General features: G+C 41.6%; 2 protein-coding genes across 3 annotated transcripts; one reads left to right on the forward strand and one right to left on the reverse strand.

Moving 5' to 3' along the window:
* Window positions 1–5: 5 nt before the first annotated feature.
* Window positions 6–4997, reverse strand: ndufaf1 (NADH:ubiquinone oxidoreductase complex assembly factor 1). 2 transcript variants are annotated; one of them, XM_086158775.1, is made up of 6 exons: window positions 4717–4997; window positions 3882–4025; window positions 2604–3121; window positions 903–1088; window positions 359–433; window positions 6–267 (listed from the first exon to the last, which is right to left on the reverse strand). In XM_086158775.1, the coding sequence occupies exons 3-6, from the start codon at window positions 3105–3107 to the stop codon at window positions 127–129; spliced, it is 906 nt and encodes a 301-aa protein (XP_086014901.1). In that variant the 5' UTR covers window positions 3108–3121; window positions 3882–4025; window positions 4717–4997; the 3' UTR covers window positions 6–126. The 2 variants fall into 2 exon arrangements, with proteins under 2 accessions (XP_086014901.1, XP_086014891.1); XM_086158765.1 differs by lacking the exon at window positions 4717–4997 and having other exon boundaries at window positions 3882–4179.
* Window positions 4339–17720, forward strand: rtf1 (RTF1 homolog, Paf1/RNA polymerase II complex component). Its single transcript, XM_086158698.1, has 18 exons — window positions 4339–4556; window positions 7137–7247; window positions 8198–8348; window positions 9890–10091; window positions 10169–10286; window positions 10440–10551; window positions 10630–10768; window positions 10854–11031; window positions 12036–12118; window positions 12442–12529; window positions 12623–12730; window positions 12820–12897; window positions 13413–13534; window positions 14334–14391; window positions 14728–14805; window positions 14902–15006; window positions 16449–16563; window positions 16681–17720. The coding sequence occupies exons 1-18, from the start codon at window positions 4473–4475 to the stop codon at window positions 16785–16787; spliced, it is 2037 nt and encodes a 678-aa protein (XP_086014824.1). The 5' UTR covers window positions 4339–4472; the 3' UTR covers window positions 16788–17720.
* The last annotated feature ends 575 nt before the right edge of the window (window positions 17721–18295 follow it).

Raw genomic sequence — 18295 nt, forward strand, 5'->3', positions numbered from 1 at the left:
TGACATTTGTTTTTTTTTTAATCACATTGTAGCGGACAGTACTTCACTCATCCTTAAAATGAACACATGGTTCTCTCCTGAGGCAGTTTCAGCGACGCTCCTTCCATCTACTAGAGCTTCTGCATCTCAAACTTCTGGATTCCTCTTGTAGGCCTCGTATGCAAACTCCTCCGTGTGAGCGTAATCTTTGCAGACGCCAATGAAATCAATCTCTAGCTGGAACGGACCGTCAGCTTTATCTCCCAGAGTGAATCCCACGGTGTTGACCTGTCGATGGTAACCAACGGGAGACACGAGTCAGAACAAAAACTTGTTCCCAGTGTTACAGAGGATTATTTTTCTGTCTCCTTTGTGGTACCTTGTCCAGCATGAGTGGATGCTGGTCATCTTGAATCCTTCCACGATGTGTGAGGAAGAACTTTGAAAAGGGAATCTGAAAGAGAGGTGAGTATTGTCTCACAATTGAATTATTAGTTTTTACGCAGATAAAAAGTCATCTTGACGTTTACAATCTTTATGGATTCACATTTTTGCTAGCAAGCTTAACTGATTTCAAGTTAATTATTTACAAGCAATTAAATTTGTGCAAAAACCAAAGCAGTGAAAATTTCCAATGAGCCTGCCAAAAGAAGAGTGTCAAAAAATCATTATGTCTGTGAAATGAAATATTTGGTAGAAAATCGATTGTAAAAAGAAACAAAGTTGGACTGTTCCTCATTCTGCTGAAAACATTCATATCATTTATCTCATCTAATGTTAGATCTGTAATCAGATACTTGTACTTGTCAAAACTCCTACATAATATCTTGAAGAAAAAAACAAACATTGACTGTCAGGGATACATGACAAGTAGAAAACTGGACTTTTCAACACGTGCAAACAATAATGGTATATTTTTGTACCTTGACATCCTGCCAGTACGGCCCCCCTCGCGTGTACAGGAAGTAACTGTATATGTCATCCTTCTGGTGGGAGAAGTAGGTCTCTGTGGCGATATTGATCATCCACGGCCGGCCGTCGCCACGCACACGCAGGTGCAGCGTGTTGAAGCTGGACCAGTCGTAATGTTTCTTCCTGTCGAATGAAGCCTGCAGAGGAGAGGGGTAGGAACTGAGTGATGGACTTGGGGATCCAGAAAAGGGTCTGACAGGTGGTGTTTATTTCAATTGATAATCACTGGCGATCGGACAGTACGGAGACCAAAAGACGTCAAAACATTTAGAAACTTTTTCTTAAACTATATGACAGTTCTACTTACAGCGGCTTGCAAAAGTACAATTATACCCCTTGAACTGTTACACATTTTGTCACGTTACGAGCACAAACAAATATTTTTCATTGAAATTTTATGTGAAAGGCCAACACAGAGGGGCACACAAGTGTGAAGGAGAACGAAAGTGATCCATGATCTAATTTTTTTCTTCAAATAAAAAAGTGAAAAGTGTGCTATCCAAATGTATTCAGTCCCCTATTATCTGTGTGGAACCCATTGCCTTCAGAAATTGCCTGATGATTCCTGAATGATCGAACACTGACCTTATGACTGAACAGAGTTCAGAGTTCACTGCACAAGTCTGGCCTTTATGGAAGAGTAGCTTTTGCAAACCGCACTTTTCCGTTTTTTTTATTTGTAAAAAAACTAAATATTTTTCTTGTACTTTACAGTCATGTGCCACTTTTCCATAAACTTCCAATAACATATAAACAATTATTTGTATATTATATTTGTAAAAAAAAAAAAAAGAGGAATGCATCAAATTTTTTGTACTGGCTGGTGGGGGAGGACCTCAGCAGACGGCCAGCCAGAGGACACCTGCTCCTGTTCACCGTTAGGAGCTCATTTCTAGGGGGTTGAAACACGACTGTTTTTTTTTTCTCGTTCACAACCCAAATTCATATTTCACCTCAGCAGAGATAGTTGTCAGAATCTGTTCACAGCACAACTATTGGTCGTGCACAGCACAAATCTGCTCTTTACGGACAAGAAGCCCTTGTGAACTGCACTTTTCCGTTTCTTTCTTTGTAAAATATAAATAATAATAATATAATTTTTTTGCACTTTACAATTGTGTGCCACTTTTTGTTGGTCTTTTACATAAACTTCTAATAACATTTATTTATGTTTGCGGTTATGTTACAAGATGTGGAAATATTCAAAGGGTACGATTACTTTTGCAAGCCATTGCAGGTATTGAGATTTTTAGGTATTTTTTGAAGGTAATGTCTCCGTGGTTTTTATATATTTTTTTTTTCTGGATGATATATTGCTGTGGATAACTTATTCCTGGTTTTCAAGGCATGTCTTGTGACATTTCGGCAATATTTGGTATTTCTTTAGGATGTTTGTTTCATCGTGTAACATAATTTTAACATTTTATGTCATTTCATATGGCTAGTTTCATATGTTTGTCTCACAAATTATTTTGTTTTTTCTTACAACCTTCGAGGCTACTTTTGACTTGTGGAGGTAATATAGTAATAATAAGCTTTCGCTGACTCATTTTGGAAGTACCGGTACATTCTATCTAGTTTTATAGTAGTTTTATCAGATTTTTAAGGGAGTTTGTGGTATAAATAAAAAACTAAATGTTCAGCACACTTACCAGAGGCTGCTTGGAGCGCATTGTGCAGTAGCCACTATAGCGCGTCTCTCCATCTCTGGGCGGCTCAGAGCTCAGGGTCCCGTACAAGAAACATGTGGTATTATTTGTGCCGAGCTTCAGATAAGCCTCACTATGGCCTCCTATCTCATGGTCCGAGGAGACGGTCCACTGCTCCAGGCACTCGGCGCCTCTGAACTCCCAGATCACCCGGTTCTGCTCCAGCATGTGCTCGATGATCGGCTTCCCCTCCGGACCCACCCAGGTGTCTGACAACTCCTTCTTCAGCAGCATGAAATGCTTCTTAATCCCCTCCAAGCCCTTGGACAAGTCAAAGTTGATCTTCTGCCATGGGAACTTGTCTTCTCTGGGCTGGCCGGGTCGTTTGTACGGCGCCTGGATCACGGACCGTCGAGGCAACGTGAAAGCAGTGATGGTGGGCCGGTGGGGGTGGATGGAGCTCAGCAGCCTCAGCGGACGGAGGCGGTTGATGTTCGTCAGGGACATTTCAGCATTCACGGCTGGGAAAGGAGAAATTAGACAGTTACATTAAAATACCTTTTTTTTTTGTTTAATTAAGACACCTGCAATTATATCGGTAATGATTTACATTTTTTATGTACTTGTAACAAGAATTGTATTGACTAATCAGATTTGTTTATTGAGAGATGAGATGAGAACAACTTTATTTATCCCGAAGGAAATTGTTGTGCCAGAGTTTCAAGCAAAAACATAACAGTAATAGATAATAGTAGGAAGGAGGGAGAATAAGAAATACAATAAAATATAAATTGTCAAGGTTAAGGCTATCAAGTGTTTGAAGGTCCTTAGGGCTGAAATATCAAAATCAGCATCAAACAGTTTGTTTTTCTTTTCAAATATTAATGATCTGCTGAAGTTATACATACGTCACCAATTAACCAGAACATGTAATAAGAATCTCACCTATTAGTAATTTACTATAAAGACAGAAAATTATATGAATATCAGAAAATGTGTATAGTCGTGTCATTTCAATCGATGAGGATACAGAACAGATCACGAGGTGTAAATTACGTTTCCAAAGGGGAAATTATACTACGAATCACACCAGATTTACTCCTCTGTTATTTCTATTAACTGACGTGGTTTTCCATGCTGGAGCAAATTGACAGCATGATGAGCCCTTAATCAACACTCAAACGTGATGTCTGATCGTATTTGCATTTGTGCGTGGCGGCCATTGCCTATGTCGGTATTTAATGTGACGAAGTGAACCGCATGATTTACTTTCCCACTTACTGTTTCCACTCCCGGAGTGTTAGAAATAGACGGATCGATCCAAAAGGTTCACCGCCGCACTCGTTCCTTCATATCCGGCATGACTTCCAAATGATGAGCGAGCTGCTGGGACAAACTGGGGCGCAGCAGAAGATCCACCGGAAGCTGCGTTCAAAACAAATGTACCCCGGATACGTTATCCCCGAGAGATGAACCACATGGGGCCGCCGAGTTGGATGGATTTCGGGGGTTGAAGTTTGGTGGACCTTGAAAAAGCCCTTTGTGCACCCGGATTTCCTGCCCTGAATGCACTTGATATCCAGTCATAGTTCCCCTCTCGGGTTATTATCACACATATGGCATCAATGACCACATTTCTCGTTATTGCTCCACTGCAAATGAAGGAACGCGCACAAGAAAATGCGTTTGTATTTTTTTCGACGCTAGAAACTTTGTAAACAAGGCGGCATATCTGGTATAAATATGATAGCACATGCGCAGTAGCGCCTTTGTGTAGTTGACTGCAGAGCCAGCTAGCTAGATAGCAGCAACGGCTAACCCGAAACATAAGACGACACAGCGGTGGCTAGCAGGTTAGCCGTGTAGTTAAACATGGTGAATGTAAAGAAGCGGAAAGGTCGAGTCGTGATTGACTCCGACTCAGAGGACAGTGCTAGCGACGACAATTTAGATCAGGTACGTTTGCATCTTTTCTACTTTGTGACGGGTCTCACTCATTTTGTTGATAGCAGCTTGAGGTGAAGCTAATGTAGGCTAGCATCTTACGCTCTATTTGGCCTCGCTGCTGAGCCCAAAAAAAGACCGAAAGTAGGCCTAACATGTTTACAATACCTACCAATCACACCGTTCCCAAAGTCAAACACAATGTTAGGTTTGTACACGACATCGCCCGGGGTAGCTACGACTTATCAAAGCGTAGCTTCGTGTGCCTCAACAGAGCAGAGCCCCGTTAAGTTGCGTTAACATAAAGGTTACAGTTCGGTGCTAGCTGTCGTGTAGTACAACGCTGCCGCATTAATTCCACGCCAACGGCCCCTTGGGGGTAGTTATGCACAGTAAAACAATTTCATGGGCAACTTTGGGGACTTGGTAGCCGCTTGTCGAATACATGTTTGCTGAAAGTGGAGCGGCGCCGGGGGAGTCGCACTCGATTTAAGCGGAGAACCTTATCTCCCCAGTGACGTCATGGGCGCGGAGGTGAAATTCTATTTCGGTGTTGTTGTCAAACAAGAGCGGCCAGGAGCGCAGAAGGACCACTTCTGCAGGAGAAATGACAGAAAGAACGCCAAAGTTAGGCTCCAAAGTTAACAACAGTCGATTCTTGCTTGCTTGCAATGCTCTCGGTGATCCAAAGCGTACGCTGGTTTGGTGTGAGAGTGCACGTTCTATGCAAAGGCGTTGAGAGTTCACACTTATTGAACATTCTGTCCATCTTGTCAATACTTGTGTTCACATTCAGAAACAATTCATTGTCAGGCAGGAGTCTGATGATTTTCATTTTTATTTTATATCCTAATTGGAACCAGCTACTGACCCTAAGCTATTCCAGTTGAATGTTTTTTTTTTTGCACTGAACAGCATCAAACTCAAGAGATACATGGTCTTGTTTCTTGAAGACATTACATAATGGTTGGTTTCTGTTTTTGGAACTGAAGCATCATGCAACAATTTGAAGTTCACCTTGTTTCATTGAGACATGTAAAAGGTGTTTTTTTTTTTTTTTTTAGAAACTGAAGCATCCTGCAACAATTTGATGTTCACCTTGTTTCAATAAGACATATAAAAGTTGTTGTTTTTTTTAAGAAACCGAAACATCATGGAACAATTTGAAGGTAGCCTTGTTGCATTAAGACACATAAAAGTCGGTTTATTTTTTTAGAAATTGAAGCATCATGCAACAATTTGAAGTTCCCCTGGTTTTTTTACGATATATAAAGGTTGGCTTATTTTTCAGAAACTGAAGCATCATGCAACAGTTTGAAGTTCCCCTGGTTTCTTTAAGATATATAAAGGTTGGCTTATTTTTCAGAAACTGAAGCATCATGCAAAAATTTGAAGTTCCCCTTGTTTCATTGAGACATGTAGAAGGTGGTTTATTTTTTTTTTAGAAACTAAGCATTCTGCAACAATTTGAAGTTCGCCTTGTTTCTTTAATATATATAAAGGTTGGCTTATTTTTCAGAAACTGAAGCGTCATGCAAAAATTTGAAGTTCCCCTTGTTTCATTAAGACACATAAAAAAAGTTGGTTTATTTTTTAGAAACCAAAGCATCATGCAACAATGTGAAGTTTGTGACTTAGAATTTCAAAAGTGACCAGTTACTAGACAATGACACAAAAGGCTATTGAAAACTATAAATGAAAGATAGTTCATTTAAATTCTGAACTACATATTTGCAGATGGGATCAGTGTCTCATGAGCCCTTATGTATAAAAGTGGAAGTCATCTATTCTAATCTACATTTTGAAATACCGACCACAAGAACATTTTATTTCGCCATTTTACAAAAGCAGATATTTTTTATACATAAACTAACCTTCCCCCTTTTTCCCCAAGTGTTTTATCCAGTGGTTACTCCTTTATGGAGGTGACTCAAAAACTTCATCAGCAATCTCTGACATCAATTTTTGCATCAATAGATCACTCCTGTCACATCTGGGGATTTAAAAGAAACTTAAAACTTAACTTAAAAGAAAACCAAGGACAAAGTTACTCGTTTTTTGTTTTCAGCTGACCGTGCACACTAAATGCATACAGCAGCAGGTGCATCTCAGTCTGCATTAGTAATTTTCAGCAGTGTCGGATGCAGCCACAGCAGCAAAAATAACCCAAACCCACACAGAAAGCTCCCATAAGAACAAATGACGAGTGGGTTTGGACGCCTTGTCAAGAGCTTTACGTAAACCTCATTCAGTGTAGAGTACGTATACAGGCGTAAATTACTTTTTGCCGTTTTATAGAGCGGTAACCCAGCAATAACAGAGCGATGTAAAGGAAGAAGATAAATGTGGTGAGCTTAAACCTGAGTGATGCACCAGAGTTCTAGAAAGATCCCATAGGCTTCAACAAATGGCAAATATTAGGGCTTTGAGTCAAAACTCCACATGGATGCAGGATCTTGTGTATACGGAGACGTTGAGCTGTGTCTGGAGAAGAGCTGGGATCTTTCTACAAATATTTGTTTACCTATAAATAAACAGAGGAGAATCCAAGGGAGGCTTTTCATCACTTAATAACATTCTCTTATTTTTAAGGAGCTGCTGTCCTTGGCCAAGAGGAAGAGGGTTGATTCTGGTGAGCAGGAAGAGCCAGTTAGCAAGCCTGCAGCCTCGACTGACTCCGAGACATCTGACAGCGATGACGAGGTCTGACATCCTCCCTGTTTACTCTTTTCCCTCGCCCTCTTTTTTTCCTGTAAAATAAGAACCATGACATACAGCGGGCATTTCAGCGTGAAGTACAAACCCGATACCACAAAAAAAATGTGAAACTGTGCAAGAATGCTTTTTTTTTTTTTTGGTCGGGGAAAAGAAAAAGGAACACAATGATTTGCAAAGCGCTTTTAGCATGTGTTCAGCTTAACATGTCACATAGGCATCATATTTAATAAGTGAGAGTAATAAGACTGATGCATGTCACATGTCACATTGTGAGGGAACCGAGTTTACAACTGCGTTGCATCATCTTCTCTTTCTTGCCGCTCAGTCAGTATTCTAATTATACAGAGGATGCAATCTTTCCCATTCCTGCTTGGTATCTTGACTGCAGTCCCAGGTCTAGATAACTGTAAAATGCACGTCGAAATGTGAGACACAAATGTTGGACTGGTTTTGATCCTGGTGTACCTGGTGAATCCTGGTGTACAACCTGACCTATTTATCATCATTATTATTATTATCATCATTATCGTCATTGAAACTATGACGCCAATGCCGTCAAACTCGTCCACAACTTTGCTCGGAACATCCGTGCTAATGCTTGCTGTTGCTAGCATTAGCACAGATGTTCCTGAAAAAGTTTGCCCGTCCAGAGTCCTCGTCAGTGTTTCTGGCTGTTTTCTGTTTAATGCATAACATTATATTTACAACTGTGTCAGCAGACGCACGGTGAATTGTGTTCACTGACCGCGGTGTTTCAGAGCTAACGCAGTCATAATTTATAAACCCTGAAGTTTTTTTTTTTTCTGTCAGTGTACTACAGTATGGAGCAGCCTCTTATTGCATGCTGTTTATATTTACATTTTAAGTAGCAGGATAGTAATATGCTGTCAAGCTATAATCATTTGCGAACAAGAATGATCCCCTGTCCCGTCCAGTGGACTGTAGGTGGCACCAAAGGCAAAAAGAAAGTGAAGCCCGGGAAAGGGTCCGACAAGAAGAACACTACCAAGAAGAAAGTCAGTAAAACTACAGCGTCCGGCAGCTCAGATGGAGACAGCTCTGCTGAAAGCTCCGCCCCGGAGGAGGGTAAGTGTTTTGACTGCCAGGTGGGAAAAAAGCGCGCAGATTTGATCACCCACGATGTACCGCTGATCTCTGGTCCCGTGGAGGAGGAAGCAGAATGCACCTCTGTGGTTTCCATCACGGAAAACCGGGAAAAATGCGGTGCAAAACAAAAGCAACAGTTCAACCATCTAGAAAATCTTGCGTGATCGAACTAAAATAGCGAATATATTGGTAGAAGGATTCTGAGCTTGGAACTGCCAGGCAGGAGGCTCAGAGGAAGACCCAACAGTCGTGAAAGAGGACGTGAAGTTAGTTGGTGTGAGAGAAGATGGAGGAAGATGATTCTCTGTGTTGACCCCCGATGTGCATCCAACAGAAAGATGATTTTACATGAACTACCAGAAAATCAAATAGGTTATCACCATTTTATACGTTTAAAAAAAGGATAATTGCCAGGGAATTATTTGAAAATTAACAATTACTCAGAAGGCAATGGTAAATTAGATGAAAATTGATATGCTATTGACATGTATTGAAAAATGATGAAATGACCCGATCATGTCCGAGTAATCCTCAAGATTTTTTTTAAATATCCAGAAATGACATTGCAATTCGATTGACAAATCCCCTAAAAGTCAGCAAAACATTTCCCAAAAACTTGTTGCATCTCAGAATTTAGACATTGCTAAGTCCCGATTAATTGTAACGGGGAATAAAAACACGATCACCAAAATCGAAGCCAAACTCAGGGAAACGTCGAGCCCTGGAAAAGCAGGAAAAGCCATTTCTTTTGGTGAACACGGGCTCCGGTGGAACGACTAGAAATAGACTATTAAAATCACTTATTTGAATATTTTACTTGATTATTATTAAAAACTTATACTATTTATTAATTTGTGTTTTACGTGTGAAACCAAACAAAGACTCGACTGTGTTACATGTTGAGCGTCTAACATACACACACACACACACACACACACACAGAGAGCGCTTCAACTCATTAACAGCAGATTACACCCCCCTCCCCTCGGGTATTTCTGGGTCTGGGATTAGCCGTCTCACTCTCCCCTCGTCCCCATCACGCTATATCACACTAGTAACAACCGCAACAAAATATTGCGAATTGTTTGGTGTTTTTCAAACAATAAAAATCATGTCATTTAACTTGGTTTGCCTCCGATGCTGTCGCCTGGTCTTTGGAGTCCTGGAAAGGCCTGAAAATTCGGGATTCAAGTCGATCAGTCATTGAAAAGTCATTAATTAATGAAAATATTACACCTGAAAGACTCAAAGCTATTTTAAATGCCTTTAAAATGACATTACCTGGAAATTCATCTGAGTTGATATTAGAAATTGACTTTAAAATGCGAATGAAAAAGAGCAATACGTCTATAATAAAGCGACCCCAAAAAGTTAAAATGTCCAATTTGCATTTTAATCATTTTAATTGCAATCGATGGTATGACGCTTCTTTAGGAGGTTTATCATGGCTGGAAGAGTTCAGACCGTATCGTGTTCTTCATTTTGAAGCGAGCCGTACCGACAGAACTTGTGTCCCCCAGGCGAGGTGTCCGACTCGGAGAGCAACAGCTCGTCCTCCAGCTCCGACTCGGATTCCTCCGAGGACGACGTGTTCAGGGACGGTTACGATGACGACTTGATGGGGGACGCCGAGGACCGAGCCCGGCTGGAGCAGATGACGGAGAAGGAGAGGGAGCAGGAGCTGTTCAACAGAATCGAGAAGCGGGAGGTGCTGAAGAGACGGTGCGCGGCCGACGACCGACGCTCGTCCCAGTTTCACGCGTCGCGGTTTCTATAACCGTACCGCTTCCGTTTCGCAGGTTTGAAATCAAGAAGAAGCTGAAGACGGCGAAGAAGAAGGAGAAAGAGGAGAAGAAAAAGAAGCAGGAGGAAGAACAAGAAAAACGGAAGCAATCTCAGGTTCAAGACACACAAATTGTGAGTCCGCTGTTTTTCTTTTAGGGATATATGAAAGCTTTTTTTGGGACAAATCCACATGGACGTGGGCTGAAAACCAGTTGAACACACACCCACTCTCTCCCCTTTTCTCTCCGTCCCGCCGTCCTGAACCAAACCCCCGTCCGTCGGCAGGTCATGTCACACAACAAGGAGAGACGGTCCAAGCGCGACGAGAAGCTTGACAAAAAGTCCCAGGCCATGGAGGAGCTGAAAGCCGAACGCGAAAAGAAGAAAAACAAAACAGGTTAAGAGAAGTTGCGTCTTCGGGTTTTGTGATTTCCGACGGACTCGTCGTCCTGACGGTTTTAACCTGTGCGAGCAGCTGAGCTCCTGGCCAAACGTGAACCCTTGAAGACCAGCGAGGTTTACTCAGACGACGAAGAGGAGGAGGAGGAAGACGACGACAAGTCGTCGGTGAAAAGCGATCGGAGTTCACGGTCTTCGTCGTATGACGACGACGAGTAAGTGGAGCTCTCTTATTCGGAGTTTCCGAGCGTTCCCGCGTTTCCCGTGCCTTTCCAAGTAAAGTTGTTATTTTGTCGACAGAAAAGAGGAAACTCCGCCAAAATCGCAGCCCGTCTCGCTACCGGACGAGCTCAACAGGATCCGTCTGTCCAGGCACAAGCTGGAACGCTGGTGTCACATGCCCTTCTTCGCCAAGACGGTGACCGGCTGCTTTGTCAGGATAGGGATCGGTAACAACAGCAGCAAACCGGTTTACAGGGTAAACTGACTCTTACTACAAGGTGACCTCAAAGCAGGGCTGTCAAACTCATTCTGGTCCGGGGGCCACATTCGGCCTCATTGGATGTCAAGAGGGCCGGACCACTAAAATTATAGTGTTATGACCTACAAGTAACACTAAGTCCATATTTTTTCTTTGTTTTAGTGTAAAGGAGAACAGGTAAATTTTAAAAAATCTTTATATATCACGAACTGTTCCTTTAATTAAGTAAAGTAAGTGCAATTTCAACAACCCTATGCTTCAGTTCTGTCTTCTAAGTTCTGCGTTCATGTTGTTGTATTTTTCGCCACGGCGAGTCCCATCGTGGCATCGAAACCTGCCGCATCCACACCAAGCATACGGGTTTCTTATTGGCCACAACGAACAAATAAGGTGTCCATTTTTCTTGGCTCTGTGTCTACTTTTCTCTTTTTTGAGATGAGATGAGAACAACTTTATTAATCCCAAAGGAAATTGTTGTGCCAGAGTTTCAAGTAAAAAAAAAAAACATAACAGTCATAGATAATAGTAGAAAGGAGGAAGAATATAATGACAACGACATTTTGCTGATGAGGCTGTCTAGTCCGAAAAGCAGGGAAATTTCTAACCATAAGTAAAAAATGGAATTTACAGACCTGGACGTCGCATTGCTGCCATCTGCTGTAAGCTCTGAGTCTCATAGTGCTGTGCCATGTTGCTAACACTGACTGACACAGTGAACCCCGAGCAGACAATATAGGAACTGCATTTTTCTCTTTAAAAATTAGTTCATGATTTTTGTGTATTTATTCAAGTTGTAGATTTATTTCACGGAGTGGAATGGACCCCCTTGTGGGCCGGTAACGGCCCGCGGCCCGTACGTTTGACAGTCCTGCCTTAAGGGAAGTCTGTGTCTGTGTCAATGCGGAGTTAGATTAGTCTGGTTACCAGGCTGGACAGTGTCAATAGCAAGTTAACTAAAGATCAACAGTACTATTCTAATCTTTCCCTAATGTTGCATGAAGGTGGCTGAAATCGTGGATGTGGTGGAGACGGCTAAGGTTTACCAGCTTGGATCGACACGAACGAACAAAGGATTACAGTTAAGGTATGTGTGCGCGCAAACACACGGCAACCCCGAATAGACTAATGCGGAAAAAACGACGGAAACACAAATAGCTCGCTGGTGTTTTTTATAAGCTTGACGTCGAGGGAACAACAGCACAGTGCTGATTCTTAAAGAAAGGTGATTATCTTTGCCACGTCCGAACGCAAGACAAGAAGCAAGCGGGTTTGATGGAAAGGAGATGGAAGATGGAAAGGAGTTTGGTTTTGTTTGTTCGGTTGAATTGAGAACGAAGGGGCGTTTGCACGGCGCCGCGTTCCCTGCTCCCACAAACACAACCAGTGTCAACAATGTGTTTTCCTCAGGCATGGCGGTGACACGAGGGTCTTCAGGCTCGAGTTTGTGTCGAATCAGGAGTTCACAGAAAGCGAGTTTATGAAGTGGAAAGAGGCGGTGAGTGGAGGGAAGATTTACTGCAGTCAGTCAGTGCAAAGGGACAGTCAGGAAGCGCAATTTTGGCTGATGTGTCGATGCGGTCGTTCACAGATGATTGCCGCCGGGATGCAGGTCCCGACTCTGGATGAAATCACCAAAAAGGAGCAGTCCATTAAAGAAGCTCTGAACTATAAGTTCAACGACAAAGACATAGAGGACGTGAGTGCGGTCGTCTACCGTTTGACTCCTGCGTTTGGTCGCCCACGTCATCCAGGGCGCTGAGGCGTTTTTGTCTTCAAACCCCGCAGATCGTGAAAGAGAAGGACAGGTTCCGAAAAGCACCACCAAATTACGCCATGAAGAAAACACAGCTGCTCAAAGACAAGGTGAGAGTGTGTGAATGGACCCCGGCGGGTCCCGAGAGACAGGGAGCCTTCGTTTGATAGATTTCTCAACAAGACAGAATAAAAAAAGTGAAACGTGCAAACCGAACAGAAATAGTTTCAGTTTCCATGCTGATGATCAGTTTAGAAAACGGAAATAAATGTCAAGGTGGATAATTCATCACATCATCAAGCGACGTCATTGAATTAAATGATCGATTCATTTTAAAACTTTGCAAAAACATCCCTGGAAAAATAAACAGGAAATTACTTCTGTAAGAAAACACAACGAACCACCTGAAATCTTACTTTATGAAATTGTGGTTGAGGTGTCTCGAAAATGTTCTGTTTCTTTTCTTAAGTGAAATTCACAAAATAACCAATCATTAACTGAAAAAAGGGAGCGGGAGGGGAGCCAAAAATGGCACGTTAATGTTTAAAATCTAGAAATCTGAAAGCAAGGGTTAGGGTTAGGGTTATCACCGAGGCTGGTTTCGATCTCCTCGTGTGGATTGCAGGCGATGGCGGAGGAGAGCGGAGACGGCGAGAAAGTCAAAGTGATCCAGGATGAGCTGAATGAGCTGGAGGAGCGGGCGGAGGCCCTGGACCGCCAGAGGACCAAGAACATCTCCGCCATCAGGTGGGCAAGTCGGATTAATGCCGCTGCCGGGGGACGGTTGAGAAGCTCTGAGCTCGGTACTTCCTGTCAGACACCTTGAAGGGATTTCTCATGATCACCAGTGTCACAAAAGGATTTGAGGATGGGATGTCCTCAAATCCTTAAAACAACAAGCACAGATATTGTCCTGGCATGGAGATTAAGTTTAAAAAAAAAAGAAGCTGAAAGCTTCATCAAGATTTGAAAAATACTCCCAAAATTTTAAATGTAAAGAAACCCTTCAAAATAACCTGTAAGCCAAGAACCAACGACTTGAAAATACTGGACAACAAGTATGTTTCGCTAACCCGGAGGTTCACCAGACTTTTGTTGAAAAAGAAAGAACTAAAATGTGGAATATCCGAATTGAGGAAAAAAAACAATTTTTACGTCTCAAGAAGAACTAAGAAAAGCCCGTCAGGTTGAATTTATTGCCAAGTGCAGCCTCGTAAGACGACGACGTCTAACAGCACAGCGTGGTGACTTGTAGTCAGTACCTGAAGACAGCAGGCCGCCGTGGGAAACCTGTTAAAACCATAAACACAAGGCAGTAATATTTTGGTTTTGACGCAGAGTGGCATAGAACTCCTAAGAAGAAGAAGAAGAAGTGATATTAGAGTGCTAAGTTTGTCTTCGCAAAAAAAAATCTTGGTGTCGGCGGCGCACACGAGGCCATAAATAACAAAAGCGCCATTGTCATCCGTGATTATCGCCGTCTGCGCGTCTGAATGAAATGTGACCTGAGGTTTCACGGCTCTATTTTCTGTCTTCCTCTGTTCAGCTACATTAATCAGAGGAACAGAAGCTGGAACATCGTCGAGTCTGAAAAAGCTCTCGTGGTAAGTGGTGATGTTCACCTTGTGTAGATGATCTTTTGCTAATTTTAATTATCTAATCACATTGAATGGCTAAACGTCGCAAAAATCAAAGCTAAAATGACCAAGAGGTAATCAAAAAAAAGTGAGGATTTGTTTGATCAGCAAGAAATAACCCAAAATTGTCAAATGTCTGGGAACAGAATTTCTGCTGTGAGATTTCTAATTCAGTTGTTTGTACTATAAATATTGTCTATTTTGCTTTTTTTTTTAACCCTTCTATAAATTCCACACCATCATTGATAATTGTAATCATAACTCATTTATTTATTTTTTTTACTTCTCCATTAAATCTTCCAGGCTGAAGGGCAGAATTCAAAAAACCAGCAGATGGACCCTTTCACTCGAAGACAATGCAAACCCACCATGGTGTCAAACGTAAGAGCCCACGTCGTTTCGAATGCAGAGCGATGAGCGTTAACACTCAAGGCCGTGCCTTCGTTGACGTCGACCTGCATGTTTGGGTTTCTCCAGGCCAGAGACCCTTCAGTCCACGCAGCTATTCTCGCCCACCTGAACCAGAAGTACGGCTCCGGGTCGGCGGCGGCAGAGCACGCGAATGCAGAGAAGAACAAGCTGGTAGGCCGAGAAAATTCAGACTCCCGACCTTTCATTTAACAGTCGAGTAGCAACTGACTCCTGTAGAGAGAGGAGGCTTGTCAGGAAGCAGAAGTGCCTGTAGAAGAGGAAGAGCAAAACTGTGAAACAATTCTAAAACGCCGTGACCTACTGACAGTGTATATCAGGGGTCTCGGACTCGCGGCCCTCGGTACAATATTTGCCGGCCCCCTGCCTGATATCAAATCTTTGTGTTTTTTATTATATGCATATGGGGTTTTATAGAGCGGGTTTCAAAAAAATGAGCAAGGAACAAATGAAAAAGTAACTTTGCAATGTATTTTTCGCTTCAAAACTTGAAAGCAAAAAGATTTTTTGATGAAAAAACGTCTAGTGTCATTGTTGAAACGATCTTTTTATTCTTATTTCTATAAAAACCACAAAAACGATAGCAAAAAATAAATGGGCAAAATTAAATTGATTTAATAGCCAGAATAGCCACCATTAGCCTTGTAAACGTTATACCTCCTCTTATACATGCTACCTATTTTCTATTAAATTGCAGTGGCAAATTTTCCCAAATTTTCCCCAATATTCATTTTTAAGATTAATTCCTCATGGAAATGACGTTATTCATTACTGTATTTACTGGTTGGGGCTGTAATGAGATACGCAGTCAGTCTGGGCAGATCCTAGTCCAGGCGTCAGCAACCCGTAACACCCAAAGAGCCATTTGGACCCGGTTTCCTCGGAAAAGAAAACACTGGGAGCCGCAATTACTTTTTGACATCTAAAATAAAGGTACCACTGTACATATATTGCTTTTTGTCACCTTTACACTTTGTATAAACAAGTGTGTAGTGTGTTGCTTCTGAAATTCACAAAGTATTACAGAGAAAATTAAATTTTATTTATGTAATGAACTCATTTTGAGCTTTGGGCTTTCAGAGCGTGTAGCGGAGCCTTGACCTGAATTTTAAAAATAAATCGGGAAAAAATGACTGTGCCAGTAAACAATAAATAATAAATATTTGCAAAATATCTTCATAAATATTTATTTTACCCGGTTTATGGGACTTCTGCTCCTGAACCTCTGCGCACAGCATCTGCAAATCAGGACTTTACCGGCTGGCGGGTATACCGGCTTCCGCCAGTGTGACGTTATTTTGAGCGGCGAAAAATGATAATTATAATTTTATTTAATATTTCAAGATCACAATAATCTTCCAACTTAGAACTAAAAGTTAAAAAAAAGGAATTAACTCAAAAGAAATACACTTCAATTAAATATTTATCATTTATTTTCCCAAGCCGCTCGGAGCCGCAGGCTGCCGACCCCTGGACTAACCCTAACCCTAATCCCCAGATTGAACGAAATGTGTAATTTGTGACGTAAAGCATCTCAACTACTTCTTCGTCTTGGCTTTATTTCTCGCCCTCCTCATGTCTCTTGTGTATTTCAGGGTCTGGCAGACCCAAAAGACAAAGATGTCCCCAAGCCAACCACTGACCTCTCAGAGGACTTGTTTAAAGTTCACGACTTCGATGTTAAGATTGACCTCCAGGTTCCGAACGCAGGTGAGATGTTTTTTATGTATATTCTCTAGTGCGTTTCTGCCGAAAAGGGATGGATAATTAAAAGGTTCACACTTTTCCGACGTCAAGAGAGTCTCACTTTGCTCTGATATTCCGCAGAGGCCAAATCCCTCTCCGTGAGTTCCAACGCACTGCCCGTGAAGGACGGCGCCCCCCGCAGGTCCCTCAACTTGGAGGACTACAAGAAGAGGAGGGGGCTGATCTAGTGTAGCGAGTCCCTCAGTTTGAAACCACATTGCATGAGGAACAGGCTCCAGAGAGAAAGAGAGAGAGAATCTGAGTGGCTGAGTGAGTGAGTGAGTGAGTGAGTGAGAGAGAGAGCGAGCCAGTATGAGTGAGAGAGAGTTTGAATGTTAACACAACAGACTTTTTATCCAAACAGAGGAAATACTGATTGAGCAACATTTTTCTCAAAGGGTCTCTGATTGAGGAATCCTGTCCAGATACCTTTTTTTTTTTTTTGTTATTTTTGCATTATCCCACACAAGCTCATATATTGAGTTGTGTTTTTTTTTGTAAGTATTTAAATACTTCTCTCCGACTTATATGGAGGACACTTTTTTTTCCCCCCTTTCTTTCTATTTTTTGAATGGACCCAACCTTTGAACAATGACTGTGTATCATCAGACGTTACACACTTTTTATTTGAGCAGCTCGTTCTGCCCCCGACTATGAATGGTCTCTCCATCCTCCTCCCAAGTGTGTGACCAACTGCCCTTGCGGTCGTCCTCGATAATGGTTTTGTAGATCACCATCTCTGACTCTTGACAGTGGCCCTACCTCCCTGTCGCTTGTATAAAAAAAAACGAGAAAAAAAGCTTAAAAGGAAAAAAAAAAAGTTAAACTTGAAATATGTTTGGTACATGTCGACTGGACATTTATCACTTTTTAAGTCTTTGAAACAATCCAAATCACGAAGAAACCTGTAAAATGGATGGTAAAAGTGTTGCTTCATTTCTGTCATCTCTTGTTTGGTTGTTTAGGGGCAAAAAAAAAAAGTCCCTTCGCCCATAACTCCCAGAGCAGATTCTATTTGTTATTGATTGTCAATAGTCAGTTCCTGTATTGATGTGGCATGCCATGTAAATATGCATTTTGGAGTGAGTGCAGGAAAAAATAAAGAGGCACTGTTTCATACATGTAATGTCTTATGTCTTCAAATCACCCTGTAATGACTAGAAGCGGGAAGTATTGCCTTTAGAAGGCAAAACATTGTGAAAGGAAGCCAATTCAGACTTTTCACACAATTTTCCAGTCATTTGAAGACACATCCTCAACGCGAGCAACAGCAAAATAGAATGATATGTTTAAAAATAATTAAAATCCTGACTAAACACCAACATACCTGAATTAAAAGAATTGCCTTTATCAAGTTAAAAATGACCCCAAAATAAGCAAAATGCACTACCTGAGAGTCAACAAGCAAAGTAAGAGCATACGATTTAGACTGACCCTTAAAATAAAGAATTTTCAGATTGAAATTGGAGAACGGTGGAGGTTTAGCACAAATATAAACGACATTTCCATTTTTAAAAAATTTTTTTTTTTTTTTTTTTTATTGAACATAAATAGTACAAACAAATATACATATGTACAAATAAACATGGCAAGGTAGAGCTGAACGTCAATGAAACAACCAGGGATGAGGAAGCAAAGGACATAAGGACATTGGTTCTGTATGTAATCAGAAGTTAATGGTGTTAACGATTTGCGA

This window comes from Fistularia commersonii, chromosome 1, assembly GCF_037954325.1.
Source record: "Fistularia commersonii isolate RoL2024-O1a breed Wild chromosome 1, RoL_Fcom_v1.0, whole genome shotgun sequence".
Classification (NCBI taxonomy): domain Eukaryota; kingdom Metazoa; phylum Chordata; class Actinopteri; order Syngnathiformes; family Fistulariidae; genus Fistularia; species Fistularia commersonii.

What these genes read in the sequence shown, in the direction of transcription:
- ndufaf1 (XM_086158775.1), bottom strand. Translation starts at nt 3,107, where the DNA reads ATGTCCCTGACGAACATCAACCGCCTCCGTCCGCTGAGGCTGCTGAGC. An exon ending in TGCGCTCCAAGCAGCCTCTG is followed by an intron (nt 1,089 to 2,603) that starts GTAAGTGTGCTG and finishes TCTCCTCTGCAG; the next exon opens with GCTTCATTCGACAGGAAGAA. An exon ending in ATCCACTCATGCTGGACAAG is followed by an intron (nt 268 to 358) that starts GTACCACAAAGG and finishes TACCATCGACAG; the next exon opens with GTCAACACCGTGGGATTCAC.
- rtf1 (XM_086158698.1), top strand. Translation starts at nt 4,473, where the DNA reads ATGGTGAATGTAAAGAAGCGGAAAGGTCGAGTCGTGATTGACTCCGAC. An exon ending in GCGACGACAATTTAGATCAG is followed by an intron (nt 4,557 to 7,136) that starts GTACGTTTGCAT and finishes CTTATTTTTAAG; the next exon opens with GAGCTGCTGTCCTTGGCCAA. An exon ending in AACAAAGGATTACAGTTAAG is followed by an intron (nt 12,119 to 12,441) that starts GTATGTGTGCGC and finishes TGTTTTCCTCAG; the next exon opens with GCATGGCGGTGACACGAGGG.